Source organism: Musa acuminata, chromosome BXJ3-5 (assembly GCF_036884655.1).
Source record: "Musa acuminata AAA Group cultivar baxijiao chromosome BXJ3-5, Cavendish_Baxijiao_AAA, whole genome shotgun sequence".
Taxonomy (NCBI): domain Eukaryota; kingdom Viridiplantae; phylum Streptophyta; class Magnoliopsida; order Zingiberales; family Musaceae; genus Musa; species Musa acuminata.
The window spans coordinates 36,069,553-36,093,694 of NC_088353.1; the positions used below are offsets into that span (position 1 = coordinate 36,069,553).

The 24,142-nt window shown below is 38.7% G+C and overlaps 1 protein-coding gene across 4 annotated transcripts; it reads right to left on the minus strand.

Moving 5' to 3' along the window:
• Window positions 1-40: 40 nt before the first annotated feature.
• LOC135637785 (protein kinase STUNTED-like) lies at window positions 41-3,176 on the minus strand. 4 transcript variants are annotated; one of them, XM_065150578.1, is made up of 11 exons: window positions 2,546-3,173; window positions 2,396-2,481; window positions 2,203-2,321; window positions 2,003-2,118; window positions 1,496-1,927; window positions 1,176-1,424; window positions 943-1,103; window positions 802-881; window positions 569-716; window positions 427-499; window positions 42-279 (listed from the first exon to the last, which is right to left on the minus strand). In XM_065150578.1, exons 1-11 carry the CDS (start codon window positions 2,700-2,702, stop codon window positions 152-154), a joined length of 1,749 nt encoding a protein of 582 aa, XP_065006650.1. In that variant the 5' UTR covers window positions 2,703-3,173; the 3' UTR covers window positions 42-151. The 4 variants fall into 4 exon arrangements, with proteins under 4 accessions (XP_065006649.1, XP_065006650.1, XP_065006648.1 ...); XM_065150576.1 differs by having other exon boundaries at window positions 49-279; window positions 350-499; window positions 2,546-3,172; XM_065150577.1 differs by having other exon boundaries at window positions 41-279; window positions 427-716; window positions 2,546-3,176.
• Window positions 3,177-24,142: the final 20,966 nt, after the last annotated feature.

A 24,142-nucleotide genomic window follows, 5' to 3' on the forward strand; every position in this document is an offset into this window, starting at 1 on the left:
TCCACAATATATATACATATATAATAGATTTATGTGTGTATATAGCAACTAATTAAAGCTCGAAGAACGGCTCCATCGACTTCGCAGGTACGCCTCCCAGGAACCACAGTGACTCTGCTCGACGCTGGCGACGGATGCATCGTCGTCCACGTCAAGCAATGCGAGGCTCGGAGTCGGATAGGCTTCGTCGTCTGGACAATCTACCACCTCCGACATCCCATCCGCTTGGCTGCTTATCCATGTCTCCATGTCCTCTTCCCCTTTCAACAGGCTGCAAATCTATAACCCACAACAAATGGTCATCAGCAGATCCAGTTCCTAACCAAAAAAAGTATTATGGTTCACTTGCCTTGTCGATTTGAGGTCGGATACGAGGTACCCTCGTGATACAAAGAGATGCAGCTAATATCATTCTGCTCACCTCACCTTTATCATGATTCGTACCGAGATTGGGATCCAGCAGATCTATGAGCTCCCCTCTCTCCAGAATTCGCGTCGCCTGGAAACATTTGCGTGCTTGGTTAGCAATCGAGACATGCAATGGTATCGAGGGGGAGAAGGTCCTTACCCACATCACCAAACTTTCTTCGCCTTTAGGATTCCCATCATCTATCGGCTTTCTTCCTGTTAACAGCTCCAATAGAACCACGCCGAAGGCATAGACGTCATTCTTGTTGCTGACCTTCCCATACATGAGGTACTCGGGTGCAAGGTATCTGCAAAGCAATCATCTCATTTACAACTCAAGCATGCATTTGTCGTTGTAATTTTGGCACACGGCTGAGATCGAAAGGAACTCACCCAAAGGTCCCAACAACATCACTTTGTGTCAGGTTGGTCGCGGTTGTCGGCGCCCACATAGCTAACCCAAAATCCGATAACTGTTGAGCAGGCTTTGTCAGTACAAGAATTTGGAGCTGCAAACACGATGACCAACATTACCTGAGGCTCAAATTCGTCATTGAGAAGAATGTTGGAAGACTTGACGTCTCTGTGGATCACTGGTCGACGACAGCCATGGTGAAGGTAGCTGAGAGCCTCAGCAATCTCCGTCGCCACTCTAAATCTCCTGTCCCACGGGAGCAGATGCTTCACCTTGTCACCTGTGTTTCGTCTAATGCACATCAGCAGAAGAAAGCCATGAAGCCGTAACACGAGAACTGTGGTAACTTAACCGTGTAGATTTTGCTCCAAGCTTCCATTGGGGAAGTATCTGTACACAGAAATGAGAGCGTGCTCCCCAACGCAGATGCCCAGTAATGGAACCACGCGCAGGTGCCTCAGCTTGGTGATGATATCGACCTCCGAAAGGAAATCTTTTGATGCTTCTGCGGATAGCTTTGACAACTTTATAGCAACCTGCTGTCCATTCCCAAGCCGGCCTCTGTACACTCGGCTGCATCCTCCATTCCCAATCAAATTCTCTGCAACAATTTGATGTTTACTCACCGATCGCACATCTTAGATAAGGATGTCTGTGCTTTAGAAGGAGAACCTGAAGAGAACCGATTCGTTGAATTCTGGAGCTCCTCATACTGAAACCATCTGCAGCTCGAGTTGCTGCCACTGAGAACCGTGTTCAACTCCTCGATTAGCAGCAACAATGGTTGAGCCGACGACAGAGTTCGAGCCGGTAAGTTCATCACCCGCCGGACAAGCGACAGTCTCCAAGCACGGTTGGCCCGCTTCACCTCGATGCTTCTTAGTGCTGCTTTCTTCTTCAGCAGAGGACACCCGAACACCGGCTCCGGCAGCTGTCTCATCAGCACCGTAACAGAGCTCAGAACCGCTTCCACCTTTTCCCCTTTGACATGGTTGCTGTCAGATGATCTCGAGGCCTCTACAACAGTCTTCTCCTCATGCTTCCGTATCGCGAGTGCTTCAGATGGATACAGAAGATTCCGTAGACTTTGACGGCGTTGTGATTCTTGAGAGACAACACTCCATGAGTTCCGAATCCAGCGAGAGATTTCGTTAGGACAGAGAATCTGGAGGAACTCACCTGGAGATGGCTTGGCAGCTCCTCTTTCGAAGACGACATTTCCTTTTCGAACGGCGATCAAGGCAGTGGTCGGAGGGAGATTCTTAGCACAATACTTGGCGAGTGGAGCTGAGCGACTGAAGGAAACTGTATCAGATTTCCACAGAGAAGGAGAGCAAACACAACAATGAGTTCCACAACAGAGGCTTTCTATCACCTACAAAAATGAGCTCTTCTTCTTCATTCCAACCACCACTTTGATGGCTGCACATTGCTTGGCCTCCTTCACCAGCGCTCTCCTAATAGAACTTCCCCGAGCGATCCGTCCCACAAGAACAACCTGGAGGCCACGCATCGGTAAAAGATCACGCTATTTCTTCGTCGAATTCATGATGAGAAAGCCCACAAACTCACCTGCTTGAGACTGCAAATGCCTTGATAGGATGCCAGATGGTCATCTAACGTGCTTGCCAAAGACAGTGTGGTCGTTTTCTTCAGATCTGAAAGAGAAGCTCGTCATCGGCAAGCAATCAAAGACAAGGTGTGCTCGTCAGATCGAAGTACCTGAATCACGGCAGACATGGACGGCCATGACACGGTCTCCTTGCTCGGCGACTTTGTGGATTGCCCAATCGAGCAATTCCTTGCCCTTGGCGTTCATTTGAAGACCCACCATTATACACCGGGATTCCCCCTGCTTCTCTCCCTCGAGCACGGCCATGCGCTGCCTTCCAATTGGATTCCCAGAAAGCACTCTTTCAGATGGTTCAATGTATGCCGCAAAAATGTGGAAGAAAGAGCAGAGGCCACCAGTCTCTCCCTCAACCTATTTGTCGCATCCCAGGATGAGCATTCCCTTCGACATATGGATCTACCGCCACACGATGATGACGACGGAGCTTAGTTGAGCCGCAGTTTTCTAGTACCGGAAAGGAAAAGGAGATTTAGGAGAGATCAAGAAAGAATTAGGAAGCGAGTACAGAAGCAGCCATTGGACAACAACCAAAAAAGGACAGGAGGAGGAGGAGAAGAAGAAGAAACAGAGTGCCCCCGCGACTTGAGGACGATCACCAGACTCCAACGTAAGAGAGAGAGAGAGAGAACGCGCGCGCTTCGGTTGAGAGTACCCGCCACCTTTGTCGCGGGAAACACGAGATGACCGGCCACCCATAGCGACCAATGCAACGGATAGATGCGGCAATAACGTGCAGGAGAGGTATTACGGTGATGGGAGCTGCTTAACTGCTGCTAAACGCCTATTGGATATCAACTGTCCGATTACTTGATGCTGATATCTGTTGCTTTATATTATTAGGTGGGTAACAGAAGAACTAAAATTGACAAAAACAAAAAATTATATATATATATATATATATATATATATATATATATATATATATATATATATATATATATATATATATATATATATATATATATATATATATATATATATATATATATATATATATATATATATATATTTGAGACAATAGTATGAGATATAGAAATATTTTAAAAAAATATTTAAAGATAAAATTATACATCCTTCTTAAACTCCATATTCGTCGGAATCTCGTGCATTAGTAGATCTTATTTATATGCTGAGGCTAAACTCATTTTTTTAGAAAAAAATATTCTCTTTTTTGAAAGAATATTTTATAATAATATAATAATAATATATAATAATCGAAGGAATGTTTTTTAATAAGATATTCATTTTTCTTCCTTAAAAATATATTTATATGAATTGAATACAAATAATATACGGATATATGATTCTTCATTTAATAGGAATAAATGTCAATTATAATTATTTGACAGTTTGATATGATCTGACTCACTTTTTGGAAGAGACAACATCGTAGGTTCTCCTCACCAAACGAAAGATCTTGATGAGCTTGTTAGTATATTCGATTTTAATATGTATACCTTTTACAAAAAAATAGCTTCAATGGTGTATGTTCATCAACATCCCTATGATACTTAAGTTATCACTAATTTTCTATGAAAAAAATATCTACATGAGAGAATAATTATATCATATTTAGTGAGGTTTATTTTATAATATAATAGTCCTATTATATATAATTAGAAGGTTATCGGGTTTGATTCTAAGAATATTTCATTAGAACTTGATAGCGAGTTAGTGTAGAATATTCATCATATGAATTATTATCCTCATTGAATATTATATTTGTTGGCCTCAAAAAATTAAATTGGTAAGATATCATGTACACTTTTTTTTGGGTTAATTATAGGTCATCCCATGTAATTAACTATCATTAGTATTTCAATCTTTATACTTTCAAAAGTTACATTGAGATTCTTATACTTATGAAAGTAAAATATTTAAATATGTTTCTTCTTACGTCATCGTTTTTGTTGATGAAAATATCGTAGGAATTATCACTGAGTACATATTGATTCTGTCATACTTCGATTTATCATTGAACACGTGTAGTATTTTTATCAATAGAGTCGACGACATGAGGAGAAATAAAACTAAATATTCTATTTTTATAAGTATATGAATCATAATATAATCTTTGAAACTATAAGAATTAGAATGCTGAAAGTAACTCACTATAGAAAATTGGTGAGAAAGTTTATGGTGGGGTAATGATGTTGGATGGAAGAGGCATTTTAGCGTAAACTTTTAATTAGCTTCATCACATCAATGCAGAATTGAACTACACGACAGGAAACGTACTGCAGTGAGATCGAAGCAGACGCCTAAAGCTTAACAATGGTGTACGTATGTATTTTGTATGTGATGTATTTATATGCTTATATTTGTCATACGGCTGAAAGTTTACAGCGTGAAGGAAGTAGAAACAAAGTGAAAGCTTGAAGTATGGATGGATCTATGTATACATCATGCTTTCTTGTGAGGATCACGGGATATCTTGGGATGACTTGAACTTGTAGATTGGAGCTAAGCTGAGAGATCATTAGAAGTCAAGCTACAATCCCGTGTGCATGAAGTAGAAATTTAATGATAATTAATTAAATGTCAATAAGAAAAATAAATTTGATTTTAATCTTCATATCTATTAATGATAAAGATGTATCTTTGTAATGGATAGATATTAATTCTGAATTAATGTTTATGCACCTCACTCACGGTGTACTATAATATTTGGATCTTAGTAAAAGGGTAAGAAAGATAAATCAGAATTTTGTTTGGCAGAGTTATTTATTGATGTATAAGGTTTTTTTTAAATTAAAATTTATTTTATAAAAAATCATTAAATCAAAAGATCATGGGATTATAGTTTTTACACACGAAACATGAATATAGCACTAAACCAAATGCAGTTTTAAGAAACATGAGTAGATTACATGTGTTAGATTATGTGAGAGAAGAGTCTAATTCTCATTACATATTGATAATGATTTTTGGATCTAAAAACGATGATTGAGATTTTCTTTCGATGACATCGAAATGTATGTATCGTAAAAATTAATATAATATTATTTAATTTTAATCTTAGCATAAAAAAATTTCATTTCATATATTTTATGTTAAGTCCAAGAAAGATTATGAAGTGCATGGCATAAGAAAAACTGATGCCCTCTTGATGTTCTACAAGATTACGAAGCTGGAAGGTGTTAGTGATCCCAACAATAAGAGTCATAGTTTTTCTCTTTCCTTTCTCGATCTAAAAGATAAGTGCGGACTGACTCGAAGCTGATATTTAGAAGTATAATCTCAGCTCACACTTTCACACAAAAGAAAAGCCCTCACAAAAAATTTCCCTCTCCTCCTTAGTAGTGAAGTGATACTTTTCAGCAAACAAAGCATCCATAACTATACATTATACTTCTTCATCTTCCCTCCGGCGAAGAAGCAAGAGAGTAGAATCCGAAAGAAAAGGTAAAAGAAAGTGCATGAGTACATGATCTTTAGAGAGGGAGTAATTGTTATGCATCAGCAACGGGTGGCTGTGTCTCTGTGACTGCTAAGGAGGAAACTTGGCAAAGGTAGGTTGCTGGGAGGTGGTGAGAGGGAGTAAATCGACTCAGCCACCTCTTCTCCTTCCTCGTTGTTAACCGCAGTTACCTTCTCTACTGTCATCTTACGCTCTCCTTTGGGATCGCGGAATTTGTGAGCAGCCTTCGGCGGTGGCTCCTTTCTTGTTATCTTCACGGAAGGCTTCGGCTTCATCCTGTGATCTCTCGACCTATACATGCCAGTATCGCTGTTCGTTTTGCTTAGCTTCAGTCCCGGAATTGGTGGTGGAAGGGGGAGAAGAGGAGGTTGACGGAGTGGAAGAGGCCGAGGAGGAGGAGGAGGAGGAGGAGGAATTAACGCCCGATCAGTGCAAAATGAAGAAGGAAGAAAGGAGCAAAGCTGTGACCTAAAACCATCATGGTTTGGTGAAAGCTGGATAAAGAATGGCAAGGAAGAATAAGGGTTCACAGAACTGTGTCTGGATCTCATCACAAATCCTCCTCCGGTATCAGCGAGACCAACCTTTCTTGGACTCAACTGTGATCGATCTACGAGGAAGCTGTCCATGGAGTTCCTCCAAATCAACACAGAACAGTATGATCTCTTCCTACGACAAATAAGATGCAAAGAAGGCTTCTTCCTCTCGTGACCTCCTCAACTCTCCTCCGAGCCCCCTACTACAACAGGGACATGGAATTATATGCTCATACCATCTCCTCCCAAACAACAAGTTTAAATAGGACGAGGAATGATGAGAGGGATATATATCTATATATAGATATGTATCTCTCTCTTACTTCAGGCCGGCACTCACGTAGGTCAGGGGCGGCAGCCGACCTTTTGGTGTGGACCGTCCGATCATGAAGTGACGGTTCTCAAGCTTCTGATTGGGACACGCGGAAAGTATCAGTGTGCCATCCGAAACATGTGTTAAGAGAAACAAGCGGAGAAAGAGCGGGTGAGCGCCGACCACTTTACGAGGTCAACCCACGTTTGGATTCTTGTCTTGTTTGATGTCAATGGTGGAGGAGCACGAATCGTGACGTGCAGGAGACGTCACCTGGCCAATTGCATTCACAGTGCAATTAATGGATTCACATAAGAATGATGATTTAATTCATATTATTATCCGAGTTATGATATAAAGTTTGATTCTTTCGTCGAAATATACCAAATTCGGAGTTGAGATTAGCATAATGCAGTCGAAAGTAATGGAGATGACGCAACCTTTTGACTCGCGTTGTTTTGGAGGCTCACTCCATCGCAACACGAAACGGTCGCCCGAATCTCGACGCAATTCCTGCCTTGCAATGGTAATGATGCAGGCTTTTGACTCGCGCTGTTTTGGACGCTCAGTCCATCGCAACACGAAGCGGTAGCCCGAATCTCAACGCAATTCCTTCCTTCAAAAAATAATTGACTGATTCTTTATAAAAGTATTTTTTTTTGGTTATTTTTTGCCCACCGTCCTTACTTTTCAATACGATGAAAGATTGTCTTTTTCTCCTTCTTCTCTTCCATTTTTCAACTGAATCCAAAGGAATATATTTATTTATTTTATTTATAACTAATAAAAATAAAATAATTAATATTATAAGTCTGTTTAAAAATACTGTATTTAATATTATAATCTTATAGATAGGGGAATTGGGATCAGTTTGTATCATAGTGACAACCAATCTAAATCAGTACATCGATTCATCTTGTGGACCAATCCTTATGGTATAATCACCTACTACTCTAATATTTTCATAAATTATGACAAATAAATAAGGAGTGCCCTTTGGAAAATATGGAAACAAGACACCTATCAAGAAAAACAGAAAAAGATAAGTTTTTATCATAAATTCACCTTAAATAATATTTCTTTTATTCTTAAGTTTTAATTTATCGTACGTATTATTTTTAGTTAGACATTTAAAATATTAGTTATAAAAGTCATATTTTATTATTTTATGTGTCGCTATAATTATATTAGGCCTAATTAATATTTAATATTTTTCTATTAGTGGTTTTTTTTTTAATTTCTCATTTATTTATTTAATATATTTAAAAGATACTGTTATGCTATGTTTTATTGTATATCCAATAATATTATTTTATTGATTATTTTATCATTATCTTGTTCTTTTTATAATATTTATATTTATATAAATTTTAGAGTGATTTTCAAAAAAAGGTATTTTTTTAACTCTTCTCGCCCGATGTTTTTAATTTTTCCAAATGATAGCATATTTTTATAATCTCGTAAATAAATCTCATCATTATATATCGTTTGTCGCCTCTACCCTACCACCTTCGTGCCACCACCATTGACGTTGCCCTTGGGATCCCCTAGAGCGTCCTCCTCGCCCCACTACCTCCATCTCTATTTCCACTCTCATCCTCCCCCTCCACTTCCCATTGGATCTCATCATCACTGACTCCCCATCAAACTAATAACTACTCTTCATCATCATAGTAGAAGTAGCTCGTCACTGTTAATATATCTCGTTATGCACTCTTTAACCATTAGGTTGATACTAAGAGACATAAAAACAAGAGAGACAATGAGAAAATAGACAGAGTTATATGAGAGGAGGATGATATTGAGCTTGTTAATGGAGGGGCCAAATCTCGAGGAGATGGATGGGGAAGACACACACAGAGAGTCGGGGTGAAGATAGTGGGATAACAAGAATAAGAGAGGGGACCTCAGGAGCAGAAGCGATGAGTACGATATCACAAGCTGAGACCGTTGGATAATAAAAGTTAGGATATATTTTTTTGAAAAAAAGAGATTTTTCAAGAAAATCACCCTTAATTTTATATTTCTATATATATTGTTTAATTCCCCTGATTATTATTATTTTGGACTTGCAATTGAATGGACTTCGAAAACGAAGGAAAAAAAAAAAGTGAAAACGAAAAAGGAAGACGAAAAGACATTTCTATAAAGCGTCACCAAAGAAGAAAAAGAAAGAAACAAAACAAAGAACACACATTGATCAACAGCCAAACGGATTCTCCACCCCTCCCGAGGATTAAACCCCTCTTGAATCTAATAGCTCTGATCTCCGATCCCTCATCCGTGCGCCCTCTCTGGTGCCCTCCCAACCCCTGCTCTCGATCGGTCCCTCGCTTAAATCGACGTTCTTGGGTTGCTTCGGGACGGACCTCTTATCCGGGTATTCTCGGTGGGGTAGCGTCGTCTGCGGCGGCGATGGACGTGTTGCGGATTTTGTTCGGAATGGAAAGATTAGCGGCGCCGAGGCGGTCGCGTTCTTTCAGGGTTCCAATCTGCCCCCAATAACGTTTCAGCTCAGGTTAGCTCTTCTATTTCTCTTTTACTGGATATTGGTTGCTTGAGTTCTGTTGGTTTTGGTGAGATTCATGGGAAGGTTTTATTTGGACGGGATCTTGGTTCGGAGTCCCTATTTGATTGGAATCCATCTATCGGTACCTCTACCTGAGCATGTAACTTATATATCTGTTGTTGGTTAGGTTTATAGCGTGATGAGTTGATGATAAACCAAGATGCAAACTAATAATCTTGGAACACCACAGATCTTTCTTTACTTTAATGGTCTTCAATAGAATTGATTTGAAGAAGCATTCAGTATTTTGCTGTTAAATGTAATACAACGCTCGTCTCTTTGATGATAGCAGATAGCTGTAAGCCTGTAACAAAATTCAAGTAATATGATTCTTTGATCATCTACATCCTTCAGTAATCTTGATATATCTGGTAATAGCATTTAATTTTTTGTCACCAGATGCACAGGACCTTTCCCAGCAGTTGGTATTTTGCATCATATATGGCATCTGCTGAGTTGATCTCTGGTTTTGCCAAATTGGGCTCTTATTTATCATTTTCTGGGTTTCTTACATCCATGAAGCCACAGAAAGCATAGAAAACACTTAAGCCAGTTAATATTATTAGACTAACATTAAGAGATGCAACTGCTGGTTGCTATAGGGCTTTTGCATCGCCAAACAAGCATCTTTTTACCTCCTGATCTTGGTTCCTTCTGCAGGGCCAAGCGAACACTAGAACGAACTAGCAACCACTGTAAGTGGTAGACATAAGACGATGATTAGGCAAGGTAATTACTGAGTTGATTTGATTCAAAAAGCCCAACTGATTAGCTGGCCTGGGTACGAGTAGTTCTGGGTCCAGTGGGGTTGGAATATGTGACCCTTTTATAATTGAATAAGATATATAATAGAATAACTAATTGGGTTCCGTTCAGATATTTTAGCTAAGACTAAGTCCACTACGGAACGATTCCTCGGAGATATCCTTGATGGGAGGAAATCTTTTGAGATCTCATCGTAGACCCTCTGCTCTCGCCTATAAAAGGACAGGATCTCTAGGAGTTGAGGGTGGTTATGTGTGTTAGAGCGTCACGTATAGACGTTGAGGATTCAGTTATTCTCCTCGACTCTCTCCCAATTTGTGTGGGTTCTGTGAAAGGATAGGAAGAGAGGAGAAAGGGTCTACTCTCCGCACTCCCTGCAGATCCCGCAGTGCGATCGGATTAAAGACGGAGCCTGCAACAATCTTGGATTAAAGACGGTGCTTAGCAGATCTACAGGATCTCTGAACATATGGCATCAAAGGTACGCATCAAATTATTATAGATCTATGCATTGATTTCAATCCTGGCATATAGGTTATTTCCGCATTATTGACATAGCGTAATTACAGATTTTTATGCTATCAATTGGTATCAGAGCCCGGTTTTGAAATCATGCATTAGATTTGTAAATTAATTTACGATGCTTAATTACCTTTATCTTCCAAGGACTGCTAAGCAGTAATGGTCACCGTCGACCTCGCTACGAATCTGCGATTATGCCGAGTAGCGTACGCATCACAGAACTCGTCCCATATGCGGACATCACAGAACTCGTCCCATATGCGGACATCACAGAACCCGTCCCATATGCGGACATTACAGAATCCGTCCGTGCGACGACATTACAGAACCCCCCTCGTCCACGCGATGGCATTACAGAACTCCATCCGTGCGACGGCATCACAGAACTCCGTCCGTGCGACGGCATCACAGAACTCCGTCCATGCGACGGCATCACAGAACCCCGGTCGCACACGGCCAGAATCCGTCCATGTGACGGTCGGCCGCACGCAGGCAGGCAGCCCAGGTGGTGGCCATGCGTGAGTTGGCCGTGCACAGGCGGCGGCCGCGTGCAGGCAGCAGCCACCCGCAGGCGGCAGCCCGCAGCCGCGTACAGGCGGCAGCCCGCAGCCGCGTACAGGCGGCAGCCCGCAGCCGCGTACAAGCGGCAGTCGCGTACAGGCGGCAACCCGCAGCCGCGTACAAGCGGTTGAGTCGCAGGCAGCAGCGGCAGTGCCGCCCGCGCAAGCGGCGGCGGCGATGGCAGATTATGGTTTTTGGCATATTTACGTTTTTGCCCTCGAGGCTAGGGTTTTTGAAAAATTACAATTTTACCCTTTTCAAATATCGTAATTACAGTTAATGTCCTGTCAACATATTTACGGTTTTGCCCTCGGATTTAATTTTTGCCAAATTACAGTTCTGCCATTTGCATATTTTTCGATTTATATCCTATCAAATATTTTCGGTTTTTATCATTATGAAATTGAGAAATTTAGGTTATATTCTCAATTATAAAAATTGATAAAAATCATTTATTATAATTATGATTAATTTTAATCATGATTATATTTTTGATTATTTGATTGGATTTAATTTTGATTAAAAAAAAAAACTATAAATTATAGTTTATTTTATGGTTTTCTCATATGAATTATTCATTATATATGTGGTAAATAAATAAAAAATCCAATTATTGTTTTTTGGAATTTTCATTTATTTATTCACATGTATATGCTTGAAATTATTATATGAGTTTTATTAAAGTTCAATAATTGTTATGGTTATTTATTATTGAACTGCTTTATATAAATGTTCAATAATTATTATGGTTATTTTATTATTGAATTATTTTTTGTTTAATAATTATTATGGTTATTTATTATTGAACTGTTTTGAATTAATATTCAATAATTATTATTGTTTTATTATTGAATTGCTTTGCATTTATATTCAATAATTATTATGGTCATTTGTTTTATTATTGAATTGCTTAGCAAAAATTGAAGAAATTGATGAATATTATTTGTAATTTATTTTCCTAAGTTTTATCTGACCAGTAACTACCAAAGTGGCCTGGGATGATAAACTTTTGTGATATAAATTACAATAAAAGTTTTGTCATTTTATAGGACATTTTTATTTTATGTTATTGCATTAGTCTTGTAGCCACCAAAGTGACCTAGATTAATGATTTATAAAATAATATTAAGGAATTAGTCCTAAATGACATTAAGGAAATAATATTCATAATGACACATATAATTAGGAGATTTAGATAATCCCAAAGGAGAATCTAATTCAAATAATTATGTGATGGGGTAGGATGATACTATTTTAGATATCCTTGCAGTTTAGGGTTGTATACCCAAAGGTAACAATACCTATTCCTCAAGGATGGTATTGGTCCTCCAAAATATTCTTGAGTGAACACTAGATATGTCAATATTTCACCCAAAGGTGTAATATAGATGATATCAATAGTTCATCATTTTTGATAAACTCAAAGCATTAATGTTGTTATGTATCTTTTGCAGTGGTACTTCCGCATATACATTCATATGCTTCAAGTGTCCCTGTACTATCTGGATCAAATTATTCAGAATGGTTAGAGCATGTGCAATTTACACTGGGTGTATTAGATCTTGATCTAGCATTACTTGTTGAAAAGCCTGTAGACTTGACTGATGAAAGTACTGCAGAACAAGTTAATGAAATGAAGACTTGGGAAAAATCTGATAGGCTTAGTTTAATGTTCATAAGAATGACAATTGCAAATAACATAAAGACTTCATTACCGATTGCAACTAGCGCAAAGGAATATTTAAAGGTTATTGAAGACAGATTTAAATCTGCTGATAAGTCATTGGCTGGCACATTGATGAAAGAACTGACTACAGCTCAGTATGATGGTACTCGAGGAATTCAGGATCATATCCTCAATATGGCTGACAAAGCTGCAAAACTTAAAACATTAGGCATGAATGTTGATGAATCCTTCCTTGTGCAATTTATTCTCAATTCTCTTCCTTCTCAGTTTGACCCATTCAAGATTCATTACAATACAAATAAAGATAAGTGGGACTTGAATGAGTTGACTAGCATGTGTGTTCAGGAAGAATTGAGATTAAGGCAGGAAAATTCATATAATGTCATGACGACTACTCAAGGAGGTGGTAATAAGAAAAGAAAGTTGAAGCATCATCCATCAAAGAGATTTGCTAAGTCTGGAAATGTTAAATAGACTAATGAAAAGAAAGCCTTTACTGTAAAGTGCTTCTTTTGTGGCAAGAAAGGACATGTGAAGAAGGATTGCATTAAACGCAAGACTTGGTTCGAAAATAAAGGTATTAACTCGACCTTTGTATGTTTCGAATCAAACATTACAGAAGTTCCTTCTAACACTTGGTGGATTGATTCCGGTGCTTCAACTCATGTTACAAATAATATGCAGGGATTTCTTTCAATTCGGAAACCAAAAGAACATGAAAGATTCATCATTATGGGAAATCGTCTTAAAGCGAAAGTGATATCAATGGGAACTTATCGTCTACGCTTAGAGACGGGTCACTTGATGGATCTTGTTGACACATGTTATGTTCCTACAATTTCTAGAAATTTGATTTCTCTTTCTAGAATTGATGAGTTAGGATATTGTATTTCTTTTGGTAGTGGCAAACTCAGCATATTTTACGATTCAATAAAAGTTGGTTATGGAATTCTGTGTGATGGTTTGTACAGAATTAATTTGGATCTTGAGTTTGCAAAGACACTAATGACCCTGCAATCAAATGTTGGATTGAAACGTAGTTTCAATAATGAAAGATCTTCTATATTGTAGCATAGACGATTAAGACATATCTCCCAGGAAAGAATTGAAAGATTAGTGAAGGATGATATTTTGGAACATTTAGACTTCACTGATTTTGATATCTGTATAGATTGCATAAAGGGAAAGCAAACTAAACAAATAAAGAAAAATGCCATAAGAAGTAAAGAACTCATTGAGATTATTCATACTGATATCTGCGGACCACTCCATATTCCTTGTTTTAATGGAGAAAAATATTTCATCACATTTATAGATGATCTGTCCAGATATGGCAAAGTTTATCTAATACATGAAAAGTCTCAAGCCATTGATACTCTTGAAGTATACATAAATGAGGTTGAGAGACAATTAGATAGAAAAGTTAAAATTGTCAGATATGACAGAGGTGGTGAATTTTATGGCAGATATGATGGATCTGGTCAGAATATTGGTCCTTTTGCTAGATTCCTAGAACAACGGGGTATTTGTGCTCAATATGCATTACCAGGTGTGCCACAGCAGAACGGTGTTGCTGAAAGGCGAAATCGTACTCTGATGGATATGGTTAGGAGCATGATGAGTTATTCCTCTGTACCTGAGTCGATGTGGGGTAAAGCTCTTAGGACAGCTATGTACATCTTGAACAGGGTTCCTAGTAAGTCAGTTTCATCGACTCCATTTGAGTTATGGACTGGTAGGAAGCCCAATCTGAGACATTTACATATTTGGGGATGTCCTGCAGAGATAAGAGTATTCAATCCACATGAAAAGATATTGGATCCAAGAACTATTTCAGGATATTTTATTGGTTATCCAGAAAAATCCAAGGGATACAGATTTTATTGCCCTAATCATAGTATGAGAATAGTAGAATCTGGTAATGCAAAATTCCTAGAAAATGACGAAATCAGTGGGAGTGAAAAATCTCGAAGGGTTAATTTTGATATTGAGGAGATTCAGGTTAATTCTCCCATATCATCTCCTGTCCGACAGATTGTTGTTCCTCAAATCAATGAGAGTATTGATGAGGGTGAATAACAAAATAATATCCAAGAACTCTCACATGATGTTGATGTCACCGCTGATGATCTTATAGAACAATCACAATTGACAGATTTGAGAAGATCTCAAAGGAAAAGGAAACATGCCATTTCTGATGATTATGTTGTATATCTACAAGAATCAGATTATGATATAGGAATAAAAAGAGACCCCTTATCGTTTTCACAAGCCATAGAAAGTAACGATTCTGAAAAATGGTATGATGCAATGAAAGAAGAGTTAAAATCAATGGTACAGAATGATGTCTGGGATCTCGTTGAATTGCCCAATGATTGTAAAAGAGTCGGTTGTAAGTGGGTCTTTAAGACAAAATGCGACTCAACGGGCAATATCGAACGATATAAAGCCAGACTTGTGGCCAAAGGTTTTTCTCAGAAGGAAGGCATCGACTATAATGAGACTTTTTCTCCTGTTTCTAAAAAGGACTCATTGAGAATCGTTATGGCATTAGTAGCTCATTATGATCTTGAGTTGCATCAGATGGATGTGAAAACGACATTTCTGAACGGGGATCTGGATGAGGAAATCTATATGGAACAACCTGAAGGATTCATAGAAAAGGGAAAAGAAAGTTGGGCTTGTAAACTTAAGAAATCCATTTATGACCTTAAACAAGCTTCCAGACAATGGTATATAAAGTTTCATAATACCATTACTTCCTTCGGATTTAAGGAAAATACTGTTGATCAGTGTATATACCTGAAGGTAAGTGGGAGCAAGTTTATTATATTGGTCTTATATGTGGATGATATTTTACTTGCCAGTAGTGATCTTGGTTTATTGCACGAAACAAAGATATTTCTCAATAAGAACTTTAAGATGGTTGATATGAATGAGGCATCTTATGTTATTGGCATTGAGATATTTAGAGATAGATATCAAGGATTATTAGGATTGTCTCAGAAAGGATATATTGACCGTATCTTGGAGAGATTTAATATGCAGCTTTGCTCAACCAATGATGTACCTATTACTAAAGGTGAAAAATTCAGTCAAAACCAGTGCCCAAGAAATGACTTAGAAAAGAATCAAATGAAGAATATTCCTTATGGATGCGCAGTTGGAAGTCTATTATATGCTCAAACCTGTACAAGACCAGATATCAGTTTTGCAGTTGCAATGCTGGGAAGATATCAAAGCAACCCAGGAATGGAACATTGGAAAGCTGCTAAGAAAGTAATGAGATATTTACAAGGGACAAAAGATTATATGCTCACATACAGGAGATATGATCAGCTTAAAGTAACTGGATATTCAGATGCTGATTTTGCAAATTGCCTTGACAGTAGGAAATCTACTTCAGGGTTTGTATTTATGTTAGCTGGTGGGGCAATTTCTTGGAAAAGTGCAAAGCAATCGCTTATTGCATCATCAACAATGGAAGCTGAATTTGTAGCATGCTTTGAGGCCACAAATCAAGCTTTATGGCTGCGAAATTTTATCTCAGGACTTGGTGTGGTCGACTCAATTGCCAAGCCGCTGAAGATATTTTGTGATAACACCGCAGCAGTTTTCTTCTCTAAGAATGGCAAGTACTCTAGTGGTTCCAAGCACATTGAGATAAAGTACTTGGTGGTTAGAGAAAAAGTCCAGAAATAGCAAGTGTCAATTGAGAACTTGAGCACCACTATGATGATTGCTGATCCATTGACAAAAGCCTTACAGTGCAAAATATTCAAAGAACATGTTCTTAGAATGGGGCTTGTGAGCAAGTCATAAAGGATATGGTGATGCATGTTTATGTGGATGCTATTATTGACATTTTACTTAATTAAAGTTATATGTTTCTGCTATCCTGTTTACATTTATGTTTATGCATATTATGGTTGAATGTAATAACAGGATTGTCTTGACAAGACAAATTACATGGGTCATTATGGACTATGTTAGGAAAGACTAATAATATTGTGGTATATAGAAGGGAGTATGACATTGATGAAATACAACCGCTATGACTCGTATTGATAGTTGGACTTAATATAGTATTATTGTGTTTATTGGACTTATTGGCTTATTTTTAAAACATGGCCATGTATAAAATATTTTTCAAAATTTCTTGGAATCCAATTAGGTAAAATTGTTTTCAAACAAATTTTTGTTTTGTTTGTTTTGATTTTGTATCTCTTTTATATCTTATCAATTAATGGGCCAAGTGGGAGAATGTTGAAATATGTGACCCTTTTATAATTGAATAAGATATATAATAGAATAACTAATTGGGTTCCGTTCAGATATTTTAGCCAAGACTAAGTCCACTACGGAACGATTCCTCGGAGATATCCTTGATGGGAGGAAATCTTCTGAGATCTTATCGTAGACCCTCTGCTCTCGCCTATAAAAGGACATGATCTCTAGGGGTTGAGGGTGGTTATGTGTGTTAGAGCGTCACGTATAGACGTTGAGGATTCAGCTATTCTCTTCGACTCTCTCCCCAAAAACCCTCTCCCCAAATCCATCAATTTGTGTGGGTTCTGTGAAAGGATAGGAAGAGAGGAGAAAGGGTCTACTCTCCGCACTCCCTGCAGATCCCGCAGCGCGATCGGATTAAAGACGGAGCCTGCAGCAATCTTGGATTAAAGACGGTGCTTAGCAGATCTACGGGATCTCTGAACATATGGCATCAAAAGGTACGCATCAAATTATTATAGATCTATGTATTGATTTCAATCCTGGCATATAGGTTATTTCCGCATTATTGACATAGCGTAATTACAGATTTTTATGCTATCATGTACCTGATGGATCAAGGTGATTGGTCGACCCAACTTAACCTTCTTAGTCAGTTGGCCCACACATTGACGTACAGAGGAGTGCAAAAGGCAGAAGCTCCTCTCTCTCCAGTCTCCACCAACAGACATGAAAGCGGACACTGGATAGCTTCCCCAAGTACACACTATTCTCAACTGCTACTCTTAAAATGCCAACCCATCCCTCTCTGGATGTAGCACATGTCACTGCTGGTTGCAGCACATGACATGAGATTTGACATCGTTGGCCTTTTGGAGCTGCATGCTACCATAAATGGAGTTATTATGATGATTTTCAAACTTAAAAGTCCTGAACATTCGAAGGCGGTAGCCACGGTGAGAGGATATAGGAAGAGAGAATAAGGTAGAGACCTAGAGGCTAGCTACGGGAGTCAATGGAGAGGAAGAAATAGATCGTGGAGAAGGGAGAGGCAGCATAGGTGTTCAATACTTCTAGTGTTTGAAGCAAGTGAATGACAAGTAACAACAACCTGGCTATTTAAATTATCCTGTGGTTTAGAGTTTTGGGCTCAACCATATAAGCTGTGGGCCTGTGTTCTGAATGAACTGCTTTTGAACCGACCCATGGTGCTTGGACAGGTTAAGGGCCATCATGACGTGATGGGTTAAGGTAGCATGACCTGAACCCAACCTGACTCAGTAAGGTCATATAAATTTGACTTGAACAAAACCAGTGAAACCAGTTGGTCATTCTAAATATTTCAGGAACAGATATTGTCTGTTGACCTGACAGGTTCAGTTTGAGATCAACTTCAGAGTGACCTTAATTTCAAGATATTCTTTGTGTACAATTTGCTTAGTTTTTGAGAGGATAATTTTTGATGAATTTGATTACCTTCGTTGATGGCAATATGTGTTTGGTTTGGAACATGGATGCCTTACACTTTAGATAGTAAACAACTCCTTTTGTCGTATATAAATATGCTGTTATAGAGGGATGTACATTAATTCACTGAAAAGTATGTACTATATGGCCCTTTACCTATCTGCTTTACTACTACTGTGTTATTAATCTAATTACCCTTGTGCAAACTGGACCACTGTTCCCAGTACAATAGTTGAATTTTACCCCTTGAATTGCATTGTGTTGCAAGAAGAGTTAGTTTTCATAAAAGGATTCTATAGCTTGTGTTTGCCATTATGGTAAGACTACTTTGACATCTCAGATGGTCAGAGGATTGAGGATTGACAGTTACGTAGTTAACCTTGAAGCTTAAAGAGATGAGCTTTTCTTATCTGAGTGCCAACTCTGCAGGTCTTTGAGAGACTAAGATTGTTCCCATGTGAAGACAACCCTGTGTCTAGCTTCTAGTGGAGTCTGCACAATAGATCATCTTTTCTAGAGCAGTATACCTCTGAGCCCACACCGGCTGATAGCCGACTTTTAGTTGAATACTGTATCATGATGACAAGAATTATAAATTTATTTAAATCATTCACATTTTATTGCTTATTGGTTTTTTTTGCTAAACTACATCGGGGACATCCTAAACCTTTTTTATTTGGGCGAGGATTTGGTGATTATATGTCGCACTCTATTGTTGTTTCATGACTAACTCCCAATCTTAATAATTCATGCATTTGAAATTGTTATTCTGAAGACTATATTTTCTGTGTCGATCATTTTCAAGTTAAGGCTACAGTTCACAAATTGTTGCACATGTTACAAAGAGAACAAAATTATCATGTTCTCTTGCACAATGCTGAGTACCACTAAACCAATTTCTGAAGTACCATAAGAACATTGATCTCTTTTTCAGGTTTGAACTGTCACAACATTGCTTTTAGTACCTGAGAAGGAACTGGCTGAGTTGATTTTTCAGAATGCTACATGCTTTTATTCTCTTATCCTGGTTCCAAAGTCACTTCCGATGGCTGAAGTATGTCCTATTCCGAAACACTACATGAACTGACAATTGACTGATTGGCATGTAGAAGTTCACCATGTTTGTTTGTCCATATCATAATGATAACAAGCATCGAACATGATGCCAAAATCTCTTTTTAGCTTCTCCTTGACCTGAAAATTATGTTATGTTCTAAGAAACTAACTCTGCTATATTTCAAGAGAAGCATCCACTTGAGCCTGTAGGATGTAGCTTCTTGTATTTAGGGAATTGGTCATGATGGCTTGTTAATGTTATCTTATGGATCATCACCCATAATATTGCAGGTAGCTTTTATGATCTCATGGTCAAACACGTTGCAGTTTAAATTTAGAGGTATGTACCTGTGTAATTTCTTGGCCAAGTATTTATTTGTATGTGTCAAATTGAACCATCGTGCTTACAAATTTCACTTTTGTGGCCATGAATTACAAATAGCAAGGTACTGGACTGGAGGTTATGCTTCCGAATGTTTGGATATGTTCATAAAGGGACTACTGCAGGCCATCTGTATATGCTTCTCACTGTGTTATATAAGGCCAGCATCAACTTGCTGATAGGTATTGTACGAAGTGTATGCCTACTTATTAAAACAATACATATCAAGAAGTTTTAATTACAGGAATCACAAAGGAAAAACACCATCCAAATATTATAAGTTCCTACATTCACTTGGAGGAATAAGACTAACCAATTGATAGATTACATGTTGCAGATAAAACATTAAACTGGTCATCTGATCCGTATAATTTGAGATGCTTCACCATTAACAGTACGAGAACAAAAGAATTAAGAATGTAGAAGTTTCTTGCACTCTTTGCCCTCGATCATTTCACTTGGTCCAAGTGCATCGGTGGCGCTGCAGGTGGCATGGCTGGTTTGGCCCACAGCAGCTTGAGGCTGCTGCAGATGATGGAGGCAAAGATGGAGCGTCAGACGAGGTTTGGCCCACAGCTGAATGTATTTGTGTTGTCATTTTCTTTCTTTTCTGTGGTCATGCCAGTAGAGTTTCTGGGAGTAAGCAGAGATCCGTGGCATACATGGAGACTGATGCAAATCCCATCAATTGGTCTGTGGCCTCAGATGATGGTATGGACTTCCACATGAATGCTTACCTTGCTACACATTTAGTGTTTACTTTTTCTGCTAACTTTCAGATGCGACAGGCTTGATGGTTCCGTAATCCTATCATGCTTGGTCAGCTAAGCCTGCTACGTAGATACGAAGGCTGTACCAATAAACTTGCCAACCATTGATTTACAGAAGAGAAGTAGATTTGGTTTATACAGGTATTGGAGGCTACCCGTCTCAAATGTTGTAGAATTTTAAGCAGTAAAAAGCTTATCGATATATCTCCCTTGTGCTGTTTTTCTCTTTGAGATATGATAACACGTTTGATGCTCTAACCACACAGATGTTTATGCTGTTTATGTTACTGGTGCATCGGTGGCGCCGCAGGTGGCATGGCTGGTTTGGCCCACAGCAGCTTGAGGCTGCTGCAGATGATGGAGGCAAAGATGGAGCGTCAGACGAGGTTTGGCCCACAGCTGAATGTATTTGTGTTGTCATTTTCTTTCTTTTCTGTGGTCATGCCAGTAGAGTTTCTGGGAGTAAGCAGAGATCCGTGGCATACATGGAGACTGATGCAAATCCCATCAATTGGTCTGTGGCCTCAGATGATGGTATGGACTTCCACATGAATGCTTACCTTGCTACACATTTAGTGTTTACTTTTTCTGCTAACTTTCAGATGCGACAGGCTTGATGGTTCCGTAATCCTATCATGCTTGGTCAGCTAAGCCTGCTACGTAGATACGAAGGCTGTACCAATAAACTTGCCAACCATTGATTTACAGAAGAGAAGTAGATTTGGTTTATACAGGTATTGGAGGCTACCCGTCTCAAATGTTGTAGAATTTTAAGCAGTAAAAAGCTTATCGATATATCTCCCTTGTGCTGTTTTTCTCTTTGAGATATGATAACACGTTTGATGCTCTAACCACACAGATGTTTATGCTGTTTATGTTACTGGTGAAATCTCTGCATAGGCAGTCTGAGGAAGCTTATATAGCTTGAAGTCCAATAGAGAGGAGCAGAATGTTGCTAAATATTATGGAATTGAGAATCTCATCAAAAGCACTATAATCCACTATAAGCATCGATCAAGCCACTGCTGTTGTTGCCCAACTCTGATCATAAATTTTAGGTGTGGATACACAGGAGTATGTCATTTGGTTATATCCATTGGCTTCCATTCTCTTATTTGTTTGCTGAATTCTGCTTGGGAACAAGAAGTAAAAGAAAACAAGTTTAGAAGGAGGACTCATTGCAGCTCTGATTTGTGGGAAAACTCATGTAGTCAAATGCTCAGACACTGGAGTCGAATTGTTGGCTGGAGGGATCCTAACGAGGACACAGCTCCTCAAACGAGTGAGAAAAAAAAAAGGTCAGCAGTATTATCTTGTTGCTGTGCATTTTATTTAATATTTACAACATAGCAAGAGATTTTTTTATATGAAATTACAGGAATCATTCCCTTTCAAAGGTTGAAAAGATATGTTCCAATCTATTTTTCAAAGTTTCTTCTTGGTATGGCTAATTTCGTAATTTTATTCACTCTTAAATACAATGTTTTGCATGACATTTGGTTTTTGATGGATAATTTTGAGGCTTATACTGTTAAAGAGAGGGGAATAGACATTTGGTGTTTGTTGGATAATTTTGAGGCTTACACTGTTAATAAAGAGAGGGGAGGGAATCAATAGAGTGGTGAATTGGTTGGCCAAACTATGTTTATATGTTTTTGGGGAGGGGGGGGGAGTGATCTTATAATTGCCTTCTTTAATTAATAAATCTTTCCTTTTGTGATTAATAAAAAAACTGCTGGTCTTACAATGTATGTCGGAAGGTGGAGGCAGAGCCGGGAGTCACTTCGTCCTTTCGCGTTGGGTTCTTACAAAATAGGTCGAAGTCGGAAGGGAGATTTTCGATTCGATCCTTCTGAAGCTCAAGTCAGTGTTGGGTGATATTAGGGAGAGCTTGAGGGTTTTTTGTTCCCTCTAGATGCTAGTCAGAAGGTTGGCTTTTATACTTGTGGACGAAGGTCGGTCGTACATGGCTTGTTAATGGCCGTTGGCTCCTTGGGCAGTCGGCTTGTATCTTTCGTGCGGGCCGTCACGGACTTAGTTAGTTTTGCCTAAGTCGTGCGGCACCCTTGCGTGTTCGTCCGCAAAGGTCAACCTCCCATGGTCCCTTAAGACGTATAAAAGAGAAAACAGGTTAGAGAAAATGTCTCACTCGGGATCCACAAGCAAACATTTTCGAAAACACTTCATAGACAATGCAAATTACAAACAAACTTTACAAGCTTTGAACGGTTGCACAACAAAGGGTCAAAATGGTCTACTACAGATCGAGTATCTCTTACAAGTGTCCACATGACACAATTTTTATTTACAAGCTTAAAAAGGCCACCAAATCCAACTAAAATGAGGCTGTTAAACCTTTGATTGTTCCTCTACATGTTATGCAAAGCATAAACAAATAGAAAGATACGGACATACATAAGTATTATATCAAACATCCTGTTTAGAACTTTGTTCGTGACAGGATGACAATAGATGTCCGTGCACTAAACGACATCGTTCTGAGCTTTTCGAGGTGGCTCTGTACCATGCGACGACGTCTTGTATGGTAGGAGAGCAGGCGACCATCCTATCCGAGTCCGAGATGTCGCATTAACGTAGTGCATTATATCGCCCTTGAGGCTCCACGTTGGCACTGTTGTGGCTGCTAATTGTTACCGCGGGGGTGATACCAAAATATGCCCCAAGATCTCAATGAAGCCCTTAGGATCCTCATACAAGATCGTATCAATTGTATAAATAGAGCTTTCCTTGAAAGGGAGCAAACTTTGGCTGAAACGATTGTATAACATAGTATCGATTGTTCTAAAAAACCAAAGAGAGATGGCAATGATGCCAAGGAGTCTCTCACGGGAAGGTATATTTTCTATAGAGGATCCCTCATCAATCCAAAGCTCCTTGAAACAAAAAGTGAAATGCTGAAAACAAAAGTATTTAGTGTTATCCTAAGGAAGGCTACCCCCACCCATTAGGATTGGGCGAAGTTGCAGTCAAATAGAATGTGAGGAGAAGAGTCCAAGCGTAAGTGGCAAACAAAATATGCATCCCACTGATGATGGATGATATTGGAGATGAAACTTGATGTGGGTAGAAAGATTCCAGGAAAGTTTTCATAAAAAAAAAATATATTTTGAAGACAATCTTTAAGATGATAGCTCTGCCAATGTTCATAGGGGGGTGTAGTGTTTGGACAGGTGCCTGTACGCATTGCTGCTACCAGTTTGCATATTATGTTGTTAGCTCATCAATACCCTTTCGTGACAACTTAAAACATTCGAGATTTGCCAATCAAAATATTTTTCGTGGTATAAAAGCATATCATAAACCCAAATCTTGTATCCATCTCTCTTTTCTATTGTCTGATTAATAATATTTATTTTACTTGCACAAAATATTACAAGCACTATCTA